The sequence below is a fragment of the Chinchilla lanigera genome, unplaced genomic scaffold, assembly GCF_000276665.1.
Source record: "Chinchilla lanigera isolate Chin_1 unplaced genomic scaffold, ChiLan1.0 scaffold00041, whole genome shotgun sequence".
Lineage (NCBI taxonomy): Eukaryota > Metazoa > Chordata > Mammalia > Rodentia > Chinchillidae > Chinchilla > Chinchilla lanigera.
The window spans coordinates 17,467,745-17,491,459 of record NW_004955442.1 but is presented as its reverse complement, the minus strand read 5'-3'; the positions used below and the strand labels follow the sequence as shown (position 1 = coordinate 17,491,459).

The 23,715-nt window shown below is 53.2% G+C and overlaps 4 protein-coding genes across 8 annotated transcripts in view; 3 read left to right on the top strand and 1 right to left on the bottom strand.

Annotated features, from left to right (window-relative positions):
- The window catches only part of Ube2l3 (ubiquitin-conjugating enzyme E2L 3), a 93,861-nt gene extending 90,216 nt beyond the window's left edge, over nucleotides 1–3,645 (top strand). For both annotated transcript variants that reach the window (XM_005391710.2, XM_005391712.2), the window contains one exon: nucleotides 2,200–3,645. In XM_005391710.2, the coding sequence (XP_005391767.1) occupies nucleotides 2,200–2,354 (155 nt within the window). In that variant the 3' untranslated portion in view covers nucleotides 2,355–3,645. The remainder of the gene's footprint in view (nucleotides 1–2,199) is intronic.
- A 3,956-nt stretch (nucleotides 3,646–7,601) lies between these two features.
- Nucleotides 7,602–9,879, bottom strand: Ydjc (YdjC homolog (bacterial)). The gene is made up of 5 exons (XM_005391703.2): nucleotides 9,277–9,879; nucleotides 9,029–9,188; nucleotides 8,737–8,836; nucleotides 8,451–8,628; nucleotides 7,602–8,267 (listed from the first exon to the last, which is right to left on the bottom strand). The coding sequence occupies exons 1-5, from the start codon at nucleotides 9,438–9,440 to the stop codon at nucleotides 7,943–7,945; spliced, it is 927 nt and encodes a 308-aa protein (XP_005391760.2). The 5' UTR covers nucleotides 9,441–9,879; the 3' UTR covers nucleotides 7,602–7,942.
- Nucleotides 9,071–16,717, top strand: Ccdc116 (coiled-coil domain containing 116). 4 transcript variants are annotated; one of them, XM_005391707.2, is made up of 7 exons: nucleotides 9,077–9,157; nucleotides 11,291–11,451; nucleotides 11,642–11,885; nucleotides 12,268–12,409; nucleotides 13,483–14,031; nucleotides 14,126–14,656; nucleotides 15,727–16,717. In XM_005391707.2, exons 4-7 carry the CDS (start codon nucleotides 12,338–12,340, stop codon nucleotides 16,543–16,545), a joined length of 1,971 nt encoding a protein of 656 aa, XP_005391764.1. In that variant the 5' UTR covers nucleotides 9,077–9,157; nucleotides 11,291–11,451; nucleotides 11,642–11,885; nucleotides 12,268–12,337; the 3' UTR covers nucleotides 16,546–16,717. The 4 variants fall into 4 exon arrangements, with proteins under 4 accessions (XP_013373473.1, XP_005391762.1, XP_005391765.1 ...); XM_013518019.1 differs by lacking the exon at nucleotides 11,291–11,451 and having other exon boundaries at nucleotides 9,071–9,157; nucleotides 11,642–11,866; XM_005391705.2 differs by lacking the exon at nucleotides 11,291–11,451 and having other exon boundaries at nucleotides 9,071–9,157.
- A 4,446-nt stretch (nucleotides 16,718–21,163) lies between these two features.
- Sdf2l1 (stromal cell-derived factor 2-like 1) lies at nucleotides 21,164–23,158 on the top strand. Its single transcript, XM_005391702.2, has 3 exons — nucleotides 21,164–21,435; nucleotides 21,718–21,914; nucleotides 22,751–23,158. Exons 1-3 carry the CDS (start codon nucleotides 21,249–21,251, stop codon nucleotides 23,030–23,032), a joined length of 666 nt encoding a protein of 221 aa, XP_005391759.1. The 5' UTR covers nucleotides 21,164–21,248; the 3' UTR covers nucleotides 23,033–23,158.
- Nucleotides 23,159–23,715: the final 557 nt, after the last annotated feature.

The window sequence follows — 23,715 nt, the reverse complement described above, 5'->3', positions numbered from 1 at the left end:
CCTAGTGCGTAGCTCCTCAGTGCACAGATCCTAGATCCTCAGTGCATAGATCCTAGTGTGTAAATCCTCAGTGCATGGATCCTAGTGCATAGCTCCTCAGTGCATTGACCCTAGTATGTGTAGCTCAGTTCAGTCCTCAGTACTGCATTTTAAAAAGGGGGAAGAAAGCAGTAATGTTCATATATCAGTGGCATGCACTGAAATACACCACAGCCAGTGAACCAAGGGTGAGTTTTTAGGGGAAGCCATGAAAGTGTCCCAAACAGGGGAAAGACACTGTTCCCCTGCTTGGATAGGAAGGGAAGGAGACATAAGTACTTATTCTTTAGTTTAGTTTAGTTTAGCTTGAGAGAGGGTTTCCATACATAGTCCAGGCTGAACTTGAACTCATGGCAGTCTTCCTGCCTCAGTCTCCCAAGTGCTTTGTACCACGATACCCTGCTTATTTCATTTTTGCTTTTTGCCATGCGGGGGTTGAACCCAGGGTCTCATGTGCTAGCAAGCACTATACCCCTGAGCTACAACATTTGCCCTGTGGTATTTTAGTATTTATTAATGCATGCCTTCTGTTTATGACAAATGAAGGTGATTTTCCATTTGAGTCACTGACATTTCCTTGCCTCTTAAATATTAAAGAGCAGTGGGTGTAGCTTAGTGGTAAAGCACTTGCCAAGCATGTACAGTGCTGTGGGTCCCATCTCTAGCATTGCCCCCCAAAAAAGTGATTTAAGGGAATATAGTAAGTAGACAAGGATGCAAGCTATGTATGGATACATAGCACAGTGGAATAGTAGTGGTTGGTATTGGGAAAACAGGGATAGAACAGCTTTATCTTTTCTGTTCAGTCAAACGAGTAAAATATGGAAAGGATAAATCTTGAAATAAAGAGACAAAAATATGCTTACAGGGCCCACCTCCTCTAGAGGTGCTACATGTAGTGCATACCAGGAAGTGACAGTATTTGCCCTGGAGTGTGTGGAGATTGAATTAGACGCTGCTCTGGCCTGCAGAGAGCCTTCCAGACCCTTGGCCCCATTCTTCACAGTTCTCTGTGCCCTGCTGCCCATCTTTCCCACTGTACCTGAACCAGGCTGTGCCAGACCTGCCTCAGCTTTGCCACAGGCCTCATTAGGGCCTGCCATATTCCTGGGTGCCTCCTCTTTCTTGTCTTCCTTCACTGGGTATAGGCTGTGCTGGAGGCAGGTGGTGTTTGTGGTAGACCCGTACTCGGCGTGTGTTGGTGACTAGCCGTGCCTATACTATGCCCAGCTCAGCCAGTGTCGGCATTTTACACCATTCCTTGTAATGCTAAGAGGAGAACATAGGCCCCCAGTAGAGGAATCTGGCATCAGCAATCCAGAGAGGAGAGGCACCTTTGAGCTGGGAATATAGTGGTGGGAAAGATCATAGCATTTTGGGGATGCTAACAAGGATTAGGAGTTACTGTGGGGAGATGCAAGTGGCACCCTGCTGCAGATTCCTATCCCTGTCCTGCGCTCCTGTGCCATCCTTCCCCCTAAGGATTGCCTTCCAGCTTGTCTGGGACTTGCTGTACCATGTGAAGCATCACGGCACCCTTGAGCCTATGTGACTTTCGCCATGACATTGATAGATACTACAGTGGTTGTCATCCTCCCAGTGGCTAGTCCAGGTGCTTCAGTGAATCTTACTTGTACCTTCAGGAGCTCCTTGGGGCCCTTTAGGTTGGATTCATTGCACGTGGACAGGTACAGCCCCATCACACATCTCTTCTTTCTCACCTTGATCAAAACTGTCCTGAACTGAGTGTAGTGCTGAGTGCCGGGTGAAGGTAGACACATACCCCCAAATCCTAACCTGGGAAAGTAATCTTGTGTGTGCTTGGGTGTGAGCAGCTGTGCACGGTGCAGAGCCTACTGTCTCCAGAGCATCCTGGTGTTGGGTCAGGAATGCTTCCCAGAGGCTGGAGCATCACCCTGAACAGTTACCCGCTGTAAAGTTGGCTATTTGTCGTTTATCCCTTTCTCCTGATTACAGTATAGGGAAAAAAATGGCTGGGTTCTGGTGGTAATGAATTTGAATAGCGAGAAAGTTGCTTTGTCTCAAAAAGCATATTGGTGATAAGTCACTATTGAAGTTAGAGTTCTGTCTCTGAAGTTAGCTGCCTCTTGTCCTCCTTGAATGTGTTCTAACCCCAATGCCTTGTCCTTCTCTTGGCAGTAATCCAGTCCCTCATAGCACTGGTGAACGACCCCCAGCCCGAGCACCCGCTCCGGGCTGACCTAGCTGAAGAATACTCTAAGGACCGTAAAAAATTCTGTAAGAATGCTGAAGAGTTTACAAAGAAATATGGGGAAAAGCGACCTGTGGACTAAAATCTGCCACAAATGATTCCAGCAAGTGTGAGCAGAGACCCCGAGCAGTGCATTCAGACATCCCGCAAAGCAGGACTCTGTGGAAAATTGACACGTGCCACCGCCTGGCGTTCACTTGTGGCAGTTACTAACTTTCTACAGTTTTCTTAATCAAAAGTGATCTAGTAACCTGTAAAGAAAGGATTAAAAATTTCAGATATTCTAGTTCTGCTTTCTTTGTTTTAAAAAATCACTGCTTCAATCCACTTCAAAAGCATGGTGTTTCTTTTCTTGTCCAAATTTACCCAAAATCTTCAAGTTACATTTAGCCCATAAGGTTAAAAAAAGAAAAAAAAAACGGTTGTGGTTTCCCGTCCTTCCGTGCCCTTGCAACTCCCACTCTTTGCATTCAGTTTATCTTTCACGGATCACTTCCTAAGACCCAGGTCCCATCTTTTCTGCAGAGGAGAAGAAATGGCTCTGGTGGCTTTTCTTCTCTCGTGTCACACTGCCCTGCATGGGAGTTGGTTCAATTCTCCTGATGCCAGTCTGTAATGTCCTTTTAAAAAATTACAGGACAACCAACCAACCACCACCATCACCACCCCTCAAAAAAAAGAAAAGAAAAGCCCTGCAAAGGGAGGCCCACTCAGCTCTTCTGTAAAAATCTGGCTCATGTTTCCACAGCAATGTGGATTAAATGGGCAAGCCCTGCTGTTTGTGTATACCTGATTGACCTGCAGCCTTACCTGGCCTATGTAGGGAAACCCTCAGTGCCAGGTCTGGTGACTCCGGAGGGAGGGCTTGCCAGCTGAGGACACTGCTTATGAGATGATGATGAATTTCTCACCGGAAAGGCTCCAGAGGCCAAGATTTGGCACCTTCCCTGCAACCATATTAGAAGATCCACTGGTCAGCGCAGGCAGAGCAGAAGCCAGAATGTCCATTTCAGATTCCAAGCTCCTCCATCTCTGAGCTCCATCGGAATGTGCCACAGAGCTCTGCGACTCCTTTCTGCAGCAGCCCCGCCACAACCCTCCCTTGGCACAGTTTGACCCTCTGTGGGATTGGAATTGGCTGGACTCGGCTTCATATCTGGCGTCAGTCTGGGGTTGCTGGGGCCCCTACTGGCCCTTTCCTTTCAGCGCAGCTGGTGGCCCAGCCCAGGAACAAGACGGCCTTCCTTTTCCCTTTGGACTCAGTCTTTGCAGAGTCAAGCTCCACTTGAAGCTCACTCAGTAATACCTTTCAATGTGTTTTATATTGTTTTGATTGCCTTTTTTGTAGAAATAAAAATTGACCTTAGAATTTATCATCAGATGAACTTTGTAAGGATTTGAATGTTAATAATGTTTTTCAAGGCAGATGGGATTATCCCTAAAACGGTAGAGAATGCATGGCACTCTGACACCCTGAGGAAGCTGATCAAACACCATGTGTCACCAACCTCTGCCACTGGCGGCTTCCCTTCTTGGTTGTAGGGGGACTAGATCCCATGAAGATGACGTCAAGAAACTTTGCTTTCTGTTTTTTCACTTTAGCTCTATAACTTGATCTTTCCAGGGTTACAGACATAAAAGGTAGCCCTGGGTTTTGCCTGTGCAGAAGTGCGAAGTGACAGGTAGTGTAGATGCACAGCACCGTTGTTGTCCGGGCGTGTGGCTCCTGCAGTGTGTAAATGAACTCAGCTGCTTTAGTCCTAGGTACGCAAGGGGCAGGTTTCTGGAGACATTATGTGCCCAGGACGCCAAGAGCACAGGGCAAGCATTTCTGTCTCTTCATTAGGAGAAAAGTGATAATGGATTTTATTTCACTCACACTCAGATTTGTAATAAAATGCCAGATTCTGTCAAAAGCTATCCAAGCAAGCCACCATTTGTTCTCGTTGCTTAAGTCCAGAAGTAATTGTCATCCTTGAAAACTGTCCCATTGCTTCGTATTTCTGCCAACGTAGCTCTGCCTGCCTGTCACTCCCTCTGCTCTCTGCTCAACGTGGGAGGGTACCCTTATGCCGGCAGCCCCTCTCAGGGACTCAGCCCTGTCACTGGCACCCCACGGTCTGCCCTGGCAGCAAAGACCTGGCTTTCAAGTCAGTGGATGTCCCTCCCTCTGGCCTGGGTGGCTTGCTCCTTTCAGCTGTGTCCCAGGGCAGCCTTTGAGCAAGCCGGCAGCCAGCTCTGGCTGCTCCAAAACCAAAAAGCTGAATGCTCTGGAGAAGGGGAGAGCTGTGGAGCAGCCACCCACTGCTGACCCGCACTGGCTCAGGAATTCACATCCACCTGGTTCCTTGAAGTGCCCGGGGTCCTCCTCCTGCCCTTTCACAGTGGCAGAGAATAGGCTTTCTAAGATGCTGCGATCCCGTTCTGCTGCCCTTAATAAAAATGCTCTCCGACACTGGTTTGGTTGTGTGGGTTTCTTCCTTTAGGGGTGGGTAGTGCCAGGGGCCTGTGTTCTTTGAGACTGGGAGGTGTGGCTGGGCCCTCTGATCTCTCCCCATTCTAGCTTGTGCAGGAGAGGTATATAGAAGTGTTCTACCTCCCTAAAGGGAAGGCGTTGGGGTGTAATGAGTGCTGGGAACACCAGAGTCAGTGCGATCAGGGCTTGTAGAGGGACCGATGAGAGTCTAGTAAGCGTACAGCAATTTCCACACATGGGCGGGAGTCTTACAGCCCCAGAGAATGATGTTACAAGCCATGTTTAGTAGAGGTGAAAACAGGCCCTGAGAAGAGGGTCTTGATCAAGGTCCTGGGCCTGATGAGGGTGTGGTTAGGCCATTTTCCTGAATGGTTCTAACCAGAAGCCAGCCCAAGGCACCCCTCACTCCGGAGGCACTGCAACAGTAGCACTGACCCAGCCCTGCCTGGGCTGTTGGTGGGGTCTCCAGTCCCAAGGGAAGCTTTCTGGGATATTTTATCAGAGACAAGGAGAAGGGTCCTTTCCTTTGATCGTGGGGTGGACCGTTCTGCCACTTGCACAGCACTTTACCTGTTCCTGCCTGTCACAGGATGTGTCAGGGCATCCTGTGAGCATCATTATCCCTGTTTTCAGGGAGGAGACCAGGTCTGAGTGATATCTAAAGGCACCTAGCTGCTTTTACACTTAGTGTGGGCCTGCCTGTTGCATCCTGCCAGTCAGCACACTTCCACCTCCTAGAGGGTTCCCACAAGCCAGGTGTAACAATGCACACCTTTAATCCCCGGCACTCCCATGCAGCAGGAGGATTGCAGGTTTGAGGCCACCTGAGGCAGTTTAGCAAAACCTTGTCTCAAAAAGAAAAAGGCAGGTGTGGTGACACACACCTATAATCCCATCACTCTGGAAAGTTGAGGCGGGAGGATTGCAAGTTTGAGCCCATCCTGGGCAACTGAGTAATGAGACCCAGTCTCAAAAAATAAGTTTGAAAATTGAAGATAGCTCTCCCCATTCCCAGACTCAGGCTGGCCTATTATACCCACACACATACTTTTTTAAAAATTAAAAAACAGCCAGGCATGGTAGCACACAACTATAATACCAGCACTCAGTTGGCTGAGGCAGGAAGATCTTAAGTTCAAGGCCAGCCTGAACTACATAGCAAGACACCCCGCCCCTACCCCCGCCCCCCCCGCTGGTGTAAAAAGCAATGTCTGTGATCCCTCTCTTCCATGTGCCACCAGCGACCACAACACCTCTCCCCACCCTTCCCAAGGAATCCTTCAGTCACCTAATCATACTAGTCTGGCCAAGCTGCCTCACTTCATTCTTAAATGCTCTTGGTCCCTAGAGCTGTTCTCCACTTCCATCTCTGCTTATCCCTCTTTCCTTCCTGGGTAGCAACAACTATTCCCAGCCCTCGTGCCCACCCACACCTTTGTCCCACAGCTGCACCACCAGCTGGCTGCTCTTGCTTCTGAGCACTCCACAACAGAAGCCCCACTTCTGGCAGCAACAGGCCCCCAACAGGCTGCCCTCAGGCCATCCTGCTTGCCAGCCCCAGCTAGCACTCCGCAGGACTGTGGCCAGACCACAGGGGCCCAAAGCTAGGAGGTAAAGGCTAGACAGTGGGCAGGACCAAACCCATGGGGACTTCTGTTCACAACCATGAAGGGAAGGAAGTAGGAAAGGTACTATGGCTGCCAAAAGTCAAAGTCAAGGAAAGGTTAGGACACAAGGTGAACATGGGACCGAAAAGAGGGAGCTGAAACCACAGCCAAGGGGAGAGTCAGGTGTGGGCCAGTGAAGTCAGAAAAGAGGAACAGGGTCCCATGTCCCTTCAGAAAGCTGTGTGTCCCTGTAGGCTATCAAGGCTAGGGGAGAGCTCTCAGCACTTGATTCTGTGATTGACAGGCCAGAGCCCAGGGCACATCAGTGAAAGCTCCAAGGCCCTGCACTGCCACTGCTACCTCTAGGCCTGTAAATTGAGGACACATGGCATTAAATGGGATGAGAACTATGTGGTATTTCATCTGCCTTTCTGTCCTCTAGACTGAGGCACAGGGAGTCTGCTCAGACTCCCTATGGACTTCTTCCTCTGCTCCTTGCATCTCAGGGCCGTTGGTCCCAAGTGACATGGAATCCCTGCCCACCAGAGCATCCCTATACCAGCAGGCTCAGGAATTCCAGGTTTCAATATCCACAGAATGCCCTTCCTGGAAAAATTTAAACACATTCTTTGAGCTCACAGGACCTACTCAGACCTGTCACCAGGAATAGCTTAAAACAAGTGACCTCTTTTTAAATAAAAATTGAGCTTTGCCAGGTGCCATGGTGGTACTGGTAGTCCCAGCTACTGAGGAGGCTGAGGTGGGAGAATCACTTGAGCCCAGGAGTCTGAGACCAGTCTAGGTAACAGTGAAACTCAAAAATCAAAAAAGCTGGATGTGGTGGTGTATGCCTGTAATCCCAGCACTCAGGAGGCTGAGGTAAGAGGACTGCCAAAAGTTGAGGCCAGCCTGGGCTATACAGTGTAGTGTTTTCCAGGCTGGCCTGGAATACATAAGACACTGTCTAGACTACCTCCCCAAGACAAAAATATAAGCATGAGCAAAATGAAAGGTCAGAGAATGTTTTGCATATCTTTCCTGGAGTATTCATGGACTGAGCCACCAACAGTTGCTGTGTGTCCAGTTCTGTTTCTGTGAAGGTTTCCTGGGAAATTTTATAAATCACCCAAGTCGGGGGCTGGGGATTTAGCTCAGCGGCACACCCCCTGCCTGGCAAAGTGCAAGGTCATGAGTTCGATCCCTGGTACCAGAAAAAAAGCCAAAAAAAAAAAAAATCACGCAAGTCTGAAAGACATATACTCTTTTATTTACATAAAATCTCTGCCCACTGCCACTGAACAATCAAGTGTTCACATTGCAACAAGAATTGGTACCCAACACTGCAGGCCCCAGACGCTGATGTCACAGGCTGGATCTGCCTACAGCGAAGCGCCGGCTGCCATGCTGAGCTATGAGAGCCTGGCGACAGAGCTGGCAGTGTGTCCGTCACTCTGGGAAGGCATAGACCCTACTCCAGGGCCTCCCTCCAGGCTGCACCTGACCATCATCTTGCTCCCTTTCCTCCACACTAAGCAGCATTAGTGCTTAGGGTAGGGAACGGTCCAGGGAAGATTCCAGAGTGGACTCTCAAGAGACTCCTTCTGGCCTCTTGGACTCCAGGTCCTCAAGGGCACACAGTTGCACCCCGCCCTGGGCCAGCCCTGCCCTCAGCGTGGGTGCTGTGAGGACACAAAGTTCATGCAGTCTCTCCCAAGAGCAGGAGAAAGCATCCGGACCCTCACCACAACCTCCAGCTGGGGGCACACTGGGGTAACCCGGGTGTGTCATCAGCTCAACGGTCAGAGTATGGCCTGTGGGGTTATCTTCCAGAGCCCGCGTGACGGCCCCCAACACACGCTGAGCAGTCATGTATCGCCCGCAGGTGCTCAAGCCCACGAAAGCATCTGTCCACCTGGAAATCAGAGGCAATATGGCAGAGCGGCAGGGTCAGCGGGATTGGGCAGGGGGCAGAACAGGACGAAACTGGAGGCCAGCTGGCTCTTTTCCAGGTTGGGAAACAGACATAGCTGCCCAGGTGCACGCACTACGACCTGTGCGAGCAAGGGCTGGGGCAGCAGGGCTGGAGTCTGCTCACCGCAGGCCGTGGCGAGAGAAGGGGTCCATGGCAGCCCGGGCATCGCGCTCCACCGTACAGGCGAAAGCACGCGCGGGGGCTTCCAGCCACCCGCAGCCGCCCAGCCCGCCTTCCACCGGCAGTCGTGTGAAGCGCACCCCGCATGCCTGCAGCACCTCGGCGAACACCTGGCACACACCTGCGGGTGGAGAGGGCTCTAGGAGTGCCTGGCCTCCCTGGTCGGTGTGTTGGCCTCCCCCGACCCCCTGGAAGCAGGTGCCCAGCCTGGGAGCGCCAGCCCACGCACCTGGGAGCACGTGCACGTGCTGGTGCCCATCCACGTGCGTAGGGGGCCTGCCCAGCAACTCCCTGAAGCGGCTTAGTTGGGCCTCTAGCTCCTCCCGCACCTGGAGAGAGAGGTAGAGGGGCAAGCGCCTTGAACTTCCGGGGCGATCACTGCAGAGGATGACGCCCTACTGGTGCCACAATGCGGTCGCTCCAGTGTCTCGCTCCTGCCCCGATGACGTCCCTTGCCGCAGTCCCCAGGGTTGAGCTCTGGAGGTTAGCGCGACCATCCTTCTGCACCCACGCCCTCGCACCTGGGACAGCGCCACGCGTCCGGCCGCCACCGCCTCCCGGAACCCCATCTTGCCGAGAAAAAAGCCTTCAGGACTGAGTAGCGACGAGGGGCCATGGCGGGCCAGGCCCACGGGACGACCCTCGGACAGGTTGGCGTGGAGACCGGTGGGGATGCCGTGCCTGCGGGCGGAAAGCGGGCGGGAGCGCGGGCTTCACGGGGGGAAGGGGCGTCCCCAAACCCGCTTGGACCGGTGTGGGCCGCCCTCACCTGCGGGCCAGCTCCGCCGCACTCTCCGCGGCCGCGCCGTTCACCAGCAGGGACACGCTGGTCACGATCCCCGCCAGGAAGGCCTCCACGATGCCTTCATCACGCCGCGGGCAGTAACCAAAGTCATCGGCAGTGACCACCAACCGCACACGCGGCCGGGCCATGGCGGCCTGGAACCCTAGCGCACTACCAGGGGAGAGTGGGCCAGACGGTCCGGCCCCGCCCGGGCGCACACGCCCAGACACGGCCGCACGTCGCCTTTGTTCTCGCCACCTAGTGGTCCCTGAGGGACCCTGCGACAGCTGCTCAGCTCTACCAGCCCCAAAGCTTCATTTGCTGCAAGAAGAAATCTTCTTGACTTCAAAAGTGGTATTTGAAAAGTGACATATTTTTTAAAAAACAAGGGAGAGGGGCAAGAGAAAAATAAAAAGGAAAAAAATTCCCTTTCCCTTTCGGAGATCACCTCTGTTAACTTTCTGGGTCGTGTCATTCAGCTTTATGTTTTTTGAGACAGAGTCTCACTCTGGACTCCAGGCAGGCCTAAAACTTATGCTCCTCCTGCCTCAGCCTCCTGAGTTCCGTGATCAGAGGTACACCACCACACCTGGCTTTTCTTTTCTTTTTTTTTTTTTAATGTCCTTTTTGAGAGGGTCTCACTATGCAGTTCAGGATGGCCTTGAGCTCACTTTGTAGCCCAGGGTGGTCTCGAACTCGTAATGATCTTCCTGCCTCAGCCTCGCGAGTGCTGAGATTATAGGCATGCGCCACGATGCCCGGCCTGGCTTTCTTTTGGTAGTAGTGTCTACGAGGTTTTTAAAAATGTGATTAGCTGTTTTAACTTTTTTTTTTTCTTTTACTTCTTTCAAACTGTCAATTGTCTTCTGATTTTTCTAAGAGGAGGCTTTTCTTATTAAAAGCTCGAAACAAGAAAATGAACACATCCCATGGTTTTGAGGAAGCATTAGCCCTATTTCCATCTCAACCTCTGTGTGAGGATACAACCTTTACATTCATAGCTTCACTTTTATTCCTCTTTGGCTCAGAAAAGTTTCCCTTACCTGTTACTATAACAATGGTAAACATGGTGACAGCCAGTGTTTACTATAATGTGACCATCTTGATTTTCTCTCTGGAAAGTGTGGGATTTGTATCCAGCCTATGAAGTTGGTAATGTCATTTCTGTTTTTCAGATAAGGAAACAATGTCAGGGAGGTGGAGTGTGGTCTTGCCAAGAATAGTGGACTGCCGGGAGTGGTGGTGAATGCCTGTAATCCCGCACCTGGGAGGCTGAGGCAGGAGGATTGTTTCGAGTTCTAGACCCACCTGGGCTACAAAGTGAGCTCAAGGCCAGTCTGAAATGCATAGCAAGACCCTGTCTCAAAAAGATAAAAAACAAAACAAAACAAGAATAGTGGACTGAAAAAATAAATAGAGCTGGGCATAGTGGTGCACCCCTGTAATCCCAGCACTTGGGAGGCTGAAGCAGGATGATCCTTGTGAGTTCGAGGCCACCCTGGGCTACAAAGTGAGCTCAAGGCCAGCCTGAACTGCATAGTGAAACCCTGTCTCAAAAAGACAATCAATCAATCAATCAATCAAATAAAAATTCATCAATGAAAGAAAAAAAAAGTGGACTGATTCCTGCAACTCTGGGCCTGTGCCCAGCTCTTCTCCAGCCCTCTGGGACCTGTTTACCCACCCAGGTCAGGGGCAGAGTAGAGCTTGAAAATAAATAATACCTCATATGGGGCCTTGTAAGGATTGGAAAGCTCAAAGAGCTCTTCAGCTAAGCTCTTGGCATACACAGGCACTTGGCATAGAGGCACTGGCAGTGTTAGAGATAAGAGGTGATTGCCTTAGTTCCTGCCCCCAAAGGAGCGTCATCTGGTAGACAAAGGAGCAGCAACATTGTGTGGCAGTATAGAGTGGGGTTTGCTGTAAATCTGTTGTGGGTGGCAGGCTCTCTGGGTAGGAAAGAAGGAGAAAACATACGGGTACATGGAACTTTTCTTAGGACATCGAGTGTATTGTGTGAAGATCTTATGAAAGCCCTATACTCTCATGCGGAAAGACAACACCACATCCACCGCCACCACCCCACTTAAGAGAGGAGCATGTGCTCAGAGAGGATTATTCACATCGGCAGCAAACTGTAGAACCAGGAGTTGGAGCTAGGTCTGTGACAGAGCTGGGACTCTCCACGGTCCTCAGGAAGACTGCCAGAAGAAGGCCCAGGACGGATGCTGGGGTTGTCCACACTGAGCAAGGGAGGAGGCCCCAGGAAAGTAGAGCGGGAGGCTCAGGGCTGTGCGGTAACCGGTGAGGAAAGTGTATCACCGGTGGCGACCATGGCTTTTGCTCTTAGGCCCCCCTCTGAGCAGATGAGGATCACGGATCAGAGCCCCAACTTCAGAGCTCCTTATGGTCGAGAAGAAACTAGTCAGCAGCAATTCCAGTCCTTTGGCTCCGGGCGAAACCGAGCAAGACCCAGCCTCGTGTCGTCGGGGAGGAACCAACGCAGGCCCCGCCCCAACCATTGTCTCGGGGAAGCCAATGGGCGAAACGCTCGTAACTAACCAATCAGGACGCGGTATGCAAATAGACACGCGGTAAGCCGCAGGGCGACTACAGTGCTCCGCACAGCTCCCTGGAGTGGACAAGGGCCGATCTGGGAGGGGACTCTAGTGAGCAGTTCGGCCCTGGGCCGAGGGCGGACAAGGTGCTCTGGGTCGAGGAGGAGGGAGTGTCGGACACACCTACAGATCAGAGACGGTCAGAGACAGTGCTGGCGTCCTCCGGGAGCCCCCACCCGGAGGACACTGGAATGAGGCTGAGTGCCGACGCCCGGGAGACTCTTAGCAGAGGAAGGGCTGGACGCATGAAGGACGCAAGGTGCGCGAAGCGAGGGGCCCGCGGACCCCAGGGTCCCTAACACAGTGTGGGACTCAGACCTTCCGGCCCTCACTGTGTGTCCCCTCCCGCCCCTCTCAGAGAGCAGTCCTCTACGGTGGTGTAGAACTGAAGAGAGAGGAGGCAAGCAGCGGGCCTGGCTACTTGCACCATGGCCCGCTGCCGCCACCACTCGGGATACCTGGCGGATGACGAGGCTGGCCACAGCACGTACATGGCGCGGGTAAGTGTGCCCAGCAGGGCTTAGACCCTGATGTCCCAGGACCGCCCCTTTTTTCCCCACTCATCTCCTGACCAAGAGATCCTTGTTATAGCCTCGACCTTTCCTATGCCCCCTTCTGGGCCTTGATCACTTTCTTTGTCTGTGAACCCCTGACTTCGGTAACCCAGGAGGGAATCTGGAGGACTAGGAACCTAACCATAGGTAGCGCAGGGCTCAGGACCTTAGGCGTTCTCTGCAGCACAGCAGTGCAGACAGGGCAGGCCTGTTCTGTGGGCCAAAGAGGAGCAGAAGACAGACTCAAGAAGGTTTCATTCATGTCATGTGCAAGGGGAGAAGCGGCTCTCATACCCATTGGCTAGGTCTCAGGTATGTGGAATGTATGTGCTGCAGATACTTCAGGGCAAGCATAAATAGATTTCCACTTTCAGAATGAAGAAATTGGACCTCAACAGGGGCCATTGTGGGCACATTCACATAACCTGAAGGTGGCAGAGTCACGGTCCAAGTGCAGAATTACATGGTGTTTTTTTTTTGTTTTTTTTTTGTTTTTTTTTTTTTTGAGACAGGGTCTTGCTATGTAGTTCAGGCTGGCCTTCAATTTACTGTACAGCCTATGTTGGCCTGGAACTTGCAGCAATCCTCCTGCCTCAGCCTCCTGAGTGCTGAAATTATAGGAATGTGCCACCATGCCCTACTGGGAATTACCCGTTTTTTTTGAGATAGGGTCTCACTGTATAGTTCAGGGTGACCTTGAACTCACTATGTAACCCAGGCTAGCCTGGAACTTGCAGCAATCCTCTTGCTTCAGCCTTCCGAGTTCTGGGATTACAGAATTACTCGATTCTACATGCAATTCCCAGACTCAATTCCCACTGAGATGTAGCTCAGTGGTGGAGCACTTGCCTACCATGATCAAGACTCTTGGTTCCATCCCCAGTATCACCACCGCCAAAGAAATATAATTCCTTCCACCGCTCAGTCCCCATCCAGCTCCTAGTGGCACATCTAGGAGAGTCCCAGTGACCCCCTCCCTGCAGGGCACCCTGCCCACTTTAACAAGCCTGTTTGCTCAGGTACCACCACCCAAGAAGCCACTGTTGCCAGAAATGGGACCAGCCTTCAAGCTGGGTCGTGTGCCACACCCCCCATCAGTGGATGGCAATTCAGCACACCGGGGCCGCTGCCAAACCCCGAAGAGACCTCAGCCTTTTGGCGGCTTCCTAGATTTCCTGACAGAGGGCCAAGTACTGGACAGTCTGCAGACAGTGGTGGAAGAAGCAACTGAACGCATAGCCACCATGAAGACAGAGGCTGGGGTGCCGCTGGTGGAGGTGCAGGACTCTGTAGAAGTGCCAAGTGGAAAGCGGCAGGTACGTGCCCGACCCAGCTTCAGTACCGTAAAGCGGCACCGTGTTCGGCCCAGCCTCTGCACTGGATACCCCAATAATTACCCATCCTGCTCCAGCTCCATGTCTGACAGCAGCCTCACAGCTGGCTGTCTGGGCCCCCAGGGCCGGGACAGTGACCTAGGCCACCGAGGCTTAGGCACACTGCCACCCATGAAAAACAGACTCCTGCTGGAGAAAAACCTCAAGCGGCTGCTACAGCTGGAGAACAAAGGGGTGAGATCTGGGACCATGGGTCAGGGGTAGTGTGGAAGGGGTGGACCTGAGCCCCTCAGCCCGGACACCTCTCTGAGTCTCCCTCTCTCTGCAGAAAGGCTGGAGTCAGTCCTGTTCCCAGAGGGACTCCCTGCTGTGGAACTCACTAGGCAGCCAGACCGGCAGCCACTGGACCCAGGAGCAGCCCCTGTCCTGGTTCTCAGGGCTGCTGGGCTCCAGCTCAGGGACCCCTGAAGCATCAGAGCTGGGGCCTGGAGAACGGGAGCTGATTTTCCTCAAAGAAAAGTTCAACAAGAAGTCCTTGCTGAGCCAGCCAGCGCCATTTAACCTGCCCGGCTACTGTGCTGTCCGTGAGCCCCACCGTACCCTGGACTTCCTGGCCAAGCACCATCTCTTCCCTGCTCTGCAGGGCGTGGTCAGCCAGGCTTCAGACAAACTCAGGGCAGCCCACTGCCATGATGGCTTCCCTCTCTTCCCCACCAACTCCCAGCTCACCTCAGCAGAGCTGCCAGCCACGCTCACTCAGGGGAAGGAGACTTGTGATGCCAACAGCAAGTTACCTCACAAAGGACTGAACTCCCCTTCTGTGTCTAATGCCCAAGAGGCCAACAGAGTCAAGCTCAAGGTGACAACCGCAGAAAACTACAATAGCCCTGGCCCCTTATTCCGTTCCAAACCTAGGGCACCTGGCTCAGATCCCAAATTTCAGAAACCGCCTGTGGCCCTGAGCTCCAGCCAGGGGCCCCAGCCTAAGCATGGCCTGCACCTTACCCTACCCTCCTCTGGGGCCATGATGGAGGTGGCCTCTAGACGGGACTGCCTCGGGAGTTCCGTCTGGTGGCCACTTGTCTCCCCTTGCCCTACTCCTCCGCCTCCCTCCCCATATACTCTTTATTTATCCCCTTCATAAGGAAGCTTCTCCCCATCTGCTTCACTGTGTCATGGGGTGCCTTCTCAAAAGAGGGGCTGGTGGGCTTGGGGACAAGTTTGAGGGGAGTAGCTCCTTCACCCACCCTTCCTAGCAGCCACTGTCATTGGCACTCACTATGGAAACCTCGTGGGCAAGGTAAAAGCTACTGGAAGATCAGAAATCTTGGCATAACTACTTCAAGGTGTTGTCAAGAATGAATAAAGGCTATTTAAAAAAAAATCGTAGGCATTTTTCAACATTTTATGTGTATCTTGGAGCCCTTCCCACATGGGTAAGCTCCTGCTCCTCATGGGCAGCAGCCTCTGCCCAGAGTGGGGGCCTGTAACACAGCTGCAGGACACTCGGTCCCTGCCCTGCGGAAGGGAACTTGTCCAGGAGGGATTTAGAGAGGTAGGTGGCCTCGTTCTGGTGGGTCCCCAACAGAGGGCAGGTCTCCTTCCTGCCCTCTGTCATGCAGGCCTGGCATGCTTCCCTCTGAACATATGCCTGGGCATTGCTGAGGTTTGGGTGTGCTGACACGGTGACGAAGGTCAATGCCCCTGCCCCAGGCTTCACTGACCAGGCGGGTGAAGTGAGCGTGAGGGTGGGCTAGTGAGTGTGACAGCATATCAGATGTGGCACGGGTGTACCTTCTGTGTGGCTTGTGTCGAACAGGGCTGGCAGGACTGCCAGAGAGTGTGGGCAGATGTGGTGTCACAGGGCAGCAGGAGGGACAAACCAACAGGGGTGACATGTCTCCTTTTTCCTCCCTGGCTGCCACACAGAACTCCAGCGCAAAGAAGCTGCCACCTTCCGCCTCATCCAAGTCCAGTGTGTCCCACCTGTCCAACCCCTGTTTTGAGGAGATCATCAACTTCTTAGTGGAGCAGGCAGTGTCCTTGCTCACTCTCAAGTACAAGTATGAGAGCAACCTCAATAAGCAGCTTGGCTTCATCTCCTTCCCTGTCACCGAGGCTCTCATGGACCTCTTCCTGGGCTTCAAGAAGGTGAAGGGCTCCCGCATAGTTCTGTCCTCGGAGATGGACTGGAGCTGCCTGCTGCGTAAGCTGCAGGAGGCCGAGAAGGCTCTGCAGGTCTCAAAGCAGGCCACCCAGGCGCACGGCTCCCAGGGCAGCAGCAGCTCCTCGAAGGCTGGCTCCCACCGGGTTCCCACCTCCCTGCAGGGAGTCTCCCAGCACAGCACAAAGTCTCCATCCACTGAGCCTATGCCAGCGACCAGAAGCAACCAGGAACAGGCCGCAGAGCGTGGCCTCTCTCTCACTGCTGACACACCAACCCACCAGCTGCTCAGCCCTTGGGAGTCAATTACAGCCGAGAATCAGGCCCCCAAAAGCCTGTCACAGCCCACGCCCTTCATGTCCTCTGACCCGGACATGGGCTCCAATCTCCCCAAGTCCAACAAGATGATGAACACTGAGGACAAAGAGAGTAATGCTGTGGCTGAGGACAAGGGTAGCAAGGAGGACAAAGCTGGGGGCATGGATTCCTACAAGGATGAGAGGAATCACCAGGACCACTTGGAGCCTGGACAGGAGGCCATGAGCAGACCCTCTGTGGACCAGGGCCATAGTGATCCCCCATGAAGTCCTGGTAAGCCACACTGTGTGCGCCATTCCCTGCTTTTCCACCTGGTCCTTTGTGGCTCCAGCCGCTACCCTGAGCAGGGTCAGGATGGGCTGGATGTCCATGAAGACCTATGCTAACACTCGCAGGGAGCCCCTGAGAGAAACAGAAATAAAACATCTGCAAATGCAACACGGTCTTCTCGTCCTGAGATTTCAGCCTGCCTCTCCGTGTGCCTGTGCTCTTGCCCTTGAGTAGCCCTTCAGTGTGGGCCGCCCTGATGGCAGCCAGCCTTCATGACAGCTGGTGGCATTCGGACCCCAGGACTGCTCCTGCCAGGAGTGACAGCTTTCCTCTTGCATGATCAGCTGCCTTGCTACTTTCTGCCTGATCTTTTCTCTAGTCTATAACTTTTTCCTCTTTTCAAGCCCCTTAGGGCTCCTCTCCTTTCTCTTGTGGCTCTTCTGTGACTCCTGCTTTTGGAGGGGATTTCCTCCAGCTGGGGTGGCTTTTTTTTTTTTTGGTATAGGGATTGAACCCAGGGCTTTTGCACTGAGCTACATCCCAAGCCTTTATTTATTTATTTATTTATTTATTTATTTATTTTGAGACAGTCTAAGTTGCTAAGTTACTTAGGCTGGGCTCAAACTTGCCATCTTCCTGCCTCAGCCTCCCAGAGCGCTAGCATTACAGGTATGTCCTACCACACTTGGTTTTCCTTCTTGTTTTGCCATGTCACTGTCTCACATTACAACTGAGGAAGTATGCAGCTACCGTCTCCTGATACTCTCAGTTAATTTTCTTCTTAATTTGTTTTTCTCAGTGCCAATGCAAGAATCTGGAGTTCCCATTCCAGGCCACACAGCAGCTGCCAGGTCAGGCTATGGAATAGCTGCACAGGGCTGGCACTGGAACTAACTTTCCAGCAAGGGTTCTGGCCAGGGTGACCCTCTCTAGAAAGGTCTGTGAGTGTAGCACCCTGTTTGTTCCTCTATTCACGCGTCTTCTCCCAGGACACAGCTCACCCTCTCCCCTAGCTGCCCCTGTGACCAGGCCTCAGCAGCAGACAAGAGAACATGAGACTGCCATTGTGGGGAGCTTGGTGGCTCTGTCTCTCTTACCTCTTCCTGGAGCCCATCCCAGTGCACGGAGGCCAGGCCTACTTGGCCAAGATCAACCATGCCCGAGCCCAGGGATCCAGGTATAAGGCACAGCCACTAGGAGGCATCCCCTGGAGCCAGGTAGGGGAGGTTCTTTGGACACCTGTCAGACCCATACTCACTCAGCTTCTATTCAGTGGGACCAGGGTTCTAAGGTGGGTGGGTCAGGGACACTCTCACAGCTCCTGTAAAAGAGATGATTGATTGATTGATTGATTGACTGATTGATTTACTCATTTATTTGAGACAAGGTCTCACTGTGTAGTTCAGGCTGGGCTTCAACTTGCTATATAGCCCAGGCTGGCCTCAAATGCACAGCAATCCGCCTGCCTCAGCCGCCTGAGTGGTAGGATTACAGGCATGAACCACCATACCAGGCGTGGCGGAGATCTTTTAGAGCATGCTCTTGACTCAAAATAGCCATTCCCTGAGTCCACCTACCACCTCCTCCACAGCCCTTGAGGTATCTGGGTGCCTCCCCACCTGCCCACAGGTGCTAGGCCCTATTGGCACATCCCTATTCCAAGCTAGGCTGGTGGGTGTTTCCCCAGAAGCCTGCAACTGGGATGAATCGAGAGATTCTGGTTATTTGCACTGACTGCTGAAGACAAATATAGGTGGTACACAGTAGCCACCATCTACCTACCCCGAGGCGAGAAGTCCTGTCAATAAAAAAGAGCCAAGAGAGAAACCCTCAAGGGCTAAGAGACAGACCTGCTGTGATTTCCACTAGCTTCCCAGGTGCCGATGTCATACCAAGGAAGAAGAGAACGTGGCCCCAGCCCTGCCTCATGTCACTCACGCCCTGTGAGTGACTGGGAACAGACCCTGTGGAAACATGGACACCTTGTACTAAAGACAGACATCCTCAGACCTTATTTCAGCTATCTCTTGCTGTGTATAAAACACCCCAAGACTAAGTGGCTTAAAAAAAAATCACATCATCATACCATGGTTGACAGGCTTAGCTGAGCAGTTGCATGGGCCAAAGCCGCCTATGTGACTGCTTTCAGCTGGCATGGGCTGAGGTGGGAACGTCCCTAATGTGCTCTCGCCTCCACCTTCCAGTTTCCCTCCACACAGCCTCTCCCCGTGCGGTAATCTCACCTGCACTTCCTCACTGCAGGACAATGCCACGGCTGGCTTCCTAGGAATTCTGGCCAGTGCTCAGAAGTCCCTAAATGCTACGTTTTTAGCGTTCTATTGGACAAAGCAAGTCACAGGGGAGGGGAAAGTGGACTTAGTCTTCTCTGATTACAAGGTGAGAGGAATTGTTTTCCCTTTGATGATGCTGGGCATCAAACCCAGGACCTCACACATGCTAGGCAAATGCTCTACCACTGAGCTCTGCCCCACTCCTGGGCTGGGAGGAATGGTTTATGGCCATATTCTCCCCTCCGCAGTTGGTCGCACTTGAGCAGTCCTCGGACCTAGATGAGCTGATCACACACACTCTTGAGAATCTGGTTCTGAAGACAAACTATGGTTGGAAGGTGAAGGCTACCAGAGAGAGGTCACAGTCAGTCCAGCGCACCTGCCCCAGGGTGAGTTGGGGATTGTGGTCTGCAGGGGAAGGGAGGAGAAAAGCTGTGAGAAGCCAGGAGGCCTCACAAGAGTCAGAGGAGAGCCGCACTGGCTTCCTCCACTCTGCTTCTGGGATCTTGACTATCAACTGCTATGACAATCAGATTTTCCAAAGCATTATATTCAGAGCACTGCAAGGGAAATACATATGCCACGTATGCTATGAGCATATTTGAGGAGGTTGAGGCATGAGGAAGCTTGCTTTTATTTATTTATTTATTTATTTATTTGAGACAGAGTTTCTATGTTGTTCAGACTAGCTTTGAACTCTACTGTGTAACCTAGGCTGGCCTCAACTAGCAGCAACCCTCTCGCCTCAGCCTCCTGAGTGCTGGGATTACAGGTATGTGCCACCATGCCTGATGGGAAGCTTTTAAAGGTGAAATGAGCTGGAAAGGGTGGTGTGCAGCTGTAGTTCCCGCTACTCAGGAGGCTTAGGCAAGAGGATTGGTTGAAACATTCAAGGCCAATATGAGCAAAATAGCAAGACCTTGCCTCAGAAAACAAAAAGCAAGGAAGGCATGGCAGTGCATGTGTGTAATCCCAGAATTCTGGGAAGCTGAAGCAGGTGGATCAGAACTTGGAGTATAGCCTGGGTAAATTAGCAACTTAGCAACACCCTGTCTCAGAGTAAAAAAGGGTTGGAAGTAGCTCAGTGTGAGGGTCCTGGGTTCAATCCCCAGTACTGAAAACAAACAAACAACTTAAACATGAAAACTCCAAATTGGGTGGAGGATTATAGTTCAATGGTAGGGTGTTTGCCTAGCATTCCTGAGGCTCTGGGTTTTATCCCCAACACTGTGAAAAAACAAACAAAACCTCAACAAGGTGGGTGCATACTGACAGCTGTACCACCTGAATGAACATGTCATTGCAAGGGCTTTCTTCTAGATCTTCTGGGGCAAAATTCTGGATGCCTTAATTAAGCCCGAACTTTAACTACTATTTTGCTAGCGTCCCAAGTGCAAGCTTCATCAGTCTTGCATACTACAGCCCAGAGCCAGTTACTCCACGATGCCCCGCACAGGACCTGGTTCGTAAACGGTGGCGCACGTTTTCCTTGAAAACCCTGACAACCCAAGCTGACAACCCTCTGGGAAGGCTGCAGAACGTTCCTGCCAGGCACCCAGCGAGGTTCTCATGGACCCTTGGTCCATGAACCCAGGACCCTCACACTGAGCTACTTCCAACCCTTGGGTCCATGAGGTTTCCTAATGGAGCCCAACCTTGGGCTGAGGTTTCCTAAGACAGCTTTGGGGCCTCCCGGTGATGAGAACGTGCCACTTATCCTCAAAGCTCGTGCTGCCCTCTGCTGTCCGATGACCCAACGACATGAGATTCTGAAACGGAAGGACTCGGAGGGCTGAGCGGTCAGGGGACTCAAGAAACCCCGGCGTCCAAGGGCTGAGGTGACCCAGTGTCAGTGGGAACTATAAACACATCTCGGAGGATTTAATAAATCCCTGGGTGCAGGAGCTGAAAGCTCAGGAGATTCGGTCACTGGGATCCGTCCATTATGACTCTAAAACCTAGTGACCCTGCTGGGGTCGGAGGGGAGAGACACACGATGTAGGTCCCAGAGATTCAGGGTCAAGGGACTTCCGTAGAGAAACCTGTAGGGTCTCAGGACCTCAGCAGAATAGCGGGAGGCTCAGCGGTCACAGGGATCGACGCGCTCGCAGGTGCTGCCCAGAGCTCTATTATCACTCGGTGCCGCCGCCACTGGCCCCTTAACGTTCATTGGTGAGTCCTCGGAAGCGTGGACCAATCAAAACCCTCCTCGTGTCTCCAGCCTCCCGCCCAGCTGCTGCGACAGTAAGCTGGAGGCTGGTCCCCTCTCGTCAACCCAATGGCAGTGCAAGTCGAGAGCCGCGCGGGCTTGCGATTGGCTGCCGCGCGCGGGCGCTGTCAGGGCCGGATTGGTCTTCTGGGGGACGGAAGCGGACCGCGTCGGGAGCTGCAGGAGCCTGGCGGGGGCGATGCGGAGCGTGGGCCGTGGCGCCGCTGCGGGGCCGGTGCTGCTGGCGCTCCTGCTAGCGCTCTTGGTACCAGGCGGTGGTGCCACCAAGACCGGCGTGGGGCCTGTGACCTGCGGGTCAGTGCTGAAGCTGCTCAACACGCAACACAGGGTGCGGCTGCACTCGCACGACATCAAATACGGGTCCGGTGCGTGGAGCCTGCGCGGGGCGATCGCTAGGGGGCGACGGCGAGAGGCGGCAGGCGGCTGCGGGGCGGGGCTCTGGAGGTGCCGGGAGCCTGGACGGCCCAGGACTGGGGGGAAGCGGGGGCCGTCCAGACGTGGCGCGGGCCGAGCGGAGGGCGTCTGGGGGTCCGGCGGGGCTGGGGCCGAACCAGGGAGCCCCAGTGCCGGTGTTCCGGGGGAAACTTGGAGTCAGGACTTACGCGATTGACGGAGACCTTGGGGTCGGGCGGGGTGTCACCCCTCAGGGAGCGGCCAACAGTCTGTGACCGGTGTGGAGGCGTCGGATGACGCCAACAGCTACTGGCGGATCCGCGGAGGCCCGGAGGGCGGGTGCCCGCGCGGCTCCCCCGTGCGCTGCGGCCAGGCGGTGCGGCTCACGCATGTGCTCACCGGCAAGAACCTGCACACGCACCGCTTCCCGTCGCCGCTGTCCAACAACCAGGTGCGTCTCCTCCCGGGCCCGCAGGAAAGCGTCCTGACCTCCTTGCGGGAGGCCGGGGGCAGAACCTCGAGTTCCAGTTTGAGTCTTCTTCCGCTTACTGTCTGAGTCCCAGCTCTTGTGAAAAGGGAATTTCGATTTAAAAATGATTACTCAGCGCTCCCTTTGGGGACACAGAGTTGACTGCTAGGGTCCTGCACCCAGGAGCTCCTAACCGAGCAAGGAGACAGATGAAAAATCGAGACCCCTGTGATGAACTCCTCTTTTAGGGCCAAGTGGGGCCCCGGAGGGAAGCTCACGCAGCCTCTGGGATCGGGATTAGGAAAGTCTGGAGGGCAAGAGGAACTCAGGCTGGAAGCCTGGAGTGATGAGTAGGAGTCTTCCAGGCCCCAGAGGGGAAAAAGAACAGCTTTCCAGGCCGTGGGAGAGCTGATGTCAAGATACTGAGGTCATTGCAGTCCAGGGGCTGGAATGGAGCTGAGGGTGCTGCTGGGGAGTTTGTAGAGGAAAAGGTTGGAAATAGAGACCTTGAACAGTCAGCCTAAGGCCTTGGATTCGGAAGTGATATGCCTGGGAGAAAAAAGCCTTTGCTCCCTGGGGACCAGTGCTCACCGTGCAAACAGATACAACACTTTGCATAAGTCCAAAGCTCCCACCTTGGGCAGGGGATCCTGGGGAGGGGGTCCTTGTGTCCCATTTTGCAGTTGTGGAGGCTGAGGCTCAGAGTGGTACAAGGAGAGGACTAGAAGTCTAGTACATTGGGTACAAGTGCCATTGTTAGGCCAACAGACTCAGTGTACTCTCTGTGCTTGCTGTCCCCCCCATACCCACACCCGTAGGAAGTGAGTGCTTTTGGGGAAGATGGCGAGGGTGACGACCTGGACCTGTGGACAGTGCGGTGCTCCGGACAGCACTGGGAGCGTGAGGCTGCTGTGCGCTTCCAGCATGTAGGCACTTCTGTGTTCCTGTCCGTCACCGGTGAGCAGTACGGGAGCCCTATCCGTGGGCAGCACGAAGTGCATGGCATGCCCGGTGCCAACACGCATAATACATGGAAGGCCATGGAAGGCATCTTCATCAAGCCTGGTGTGGAGCCTTCTGCCGGCCACGATGAACTCTGAGTGTGTGGATGGGTGAATGCAAAGTGGCAGGGTAGGACATCTGTAAGGCTGCTCTTGCTGGAGACTTTGGGTGTGTAGGGGTCCTCAAGTGCCTTTGTGATTAAAGAACGTTGGTCTGTGATTGTATTTACTGTGAGTCTGGAGGTGATCAGGAGGTGCCAAGCCATCCCTGGCACAGTTACTATCACTTCCTCAGCACAAAATCTGTCTCCAGCTTGGCTGCTGAACCCGGCCAAGCCTTTTTGGTGCTCTTCCATGTGTTCCACTATTGCCCTGAACAATCAGCTCTCCAGTCTACCCTTAGCTGATCTGATGGCAGATGACCCCAACACGCCAGTCCCTGCATTTGATGAACTTTCCTATTGAGGGGGTGGGCCCCAGGGCAGCATGAGTGGGAGCCGCATTCTCTCCTGCCAGCTGGAATAGGGCATAAGCCCTTCAGCCCCCTCATTCCTTGTAGTGAGGACTTATTCTCCTGGCAGTTCTGGCAGTCTTGACACCTATCTTTGACTAAGGACCAGGTGAGAATTCTGCCCATCTGTTGGAAATCGGTATTACAGGTTTCTTCACCCTTGGTGCAAATGCTTGCCCACCTACCCTCCCTGGCCCTCTTGGGCATCTCGGGCTCCTACCTTGACCTTCTAAGGTCCCAAAGAGAACAGAACCTCAAAAAATATCTCAAG

What these genes read in the sequence shown, in the direction of transcription:
- Sdf2l1 (XM_005391702.2), top strand. Translation starts at nt 21,249, where the DNA reads ATGCGGAGCGTGGGCCGTGGCGCCGCTGCGGGGCCGGTGCTGCTGGCG. An exon ending in CGACATCAAATACGGGTCCG is followed by an intron (nt 21,436 to 21,717) that starts GTGCGTGGAGCC and finishes GTCACCCCTCAG; the next exon opens with GGAGCGGCCAACAGTCTGTG. An exon ending in CGCCGCTGTCCAACAACCAG is followed by an intron (nt 21,915 to 22,750) that starts GTGCGTCTCCTC and finishes CCACACCCGTAG; the next exon opens with GAAGTGAGTGCTTTTGGGGA.
- Ccdc116 (XM_013518019.1), top strand. Translation starts at nt 12,338, where the DNA reads ATGGCCCGCTGCCGCCACCACTCGGGATACCTGGCGGATGACGAGGCT. An exon ending in TACAGCTGGAGAACAAAGGG is followed by an intron (nt 14,032 to 14,125) that starts GTGAGATCTGGG and finishes CTCTCTCTGCAG; the next exon opens with AAAGGCTGGAGTCAGTCCTG. An exon ending in CCAACAGAGTCAAGCTCAAG is followed by an intron (nt 14,657 to 15,726) that starts GTGACAACCGCA and finishes GCTGCCACACAG; the next exon opens with AACTCCAGCGCAAAGAAGCT.
- Ydjc (XM_005391703.2), bottom strand. Translation starts at nt 9,440, where the DNA reads ATGGCCCGGCCGCGTGTGCGGTTGGTGGTCACTGCCGATGACTTTGGT. An exon ending in GCGGCGGAGCTGGCCCGCAG is followed by an intron (nt 9,189 to 9,276) that starts GTGAGGGCGGCC and finishes TTCCGCCCGCAG; the next exon opens with GCACGGCATCCCCACCGGTC. An exon ending in GACGCGTGGCGCTGTCCCAG is followed by an intron (nt 8,837 to 9,028) that starts GTGCGAGGGCGT and finishes CTCTCTCTCCAG; the next exon opens with GTGCGGGAGGAGCTAGAGGC.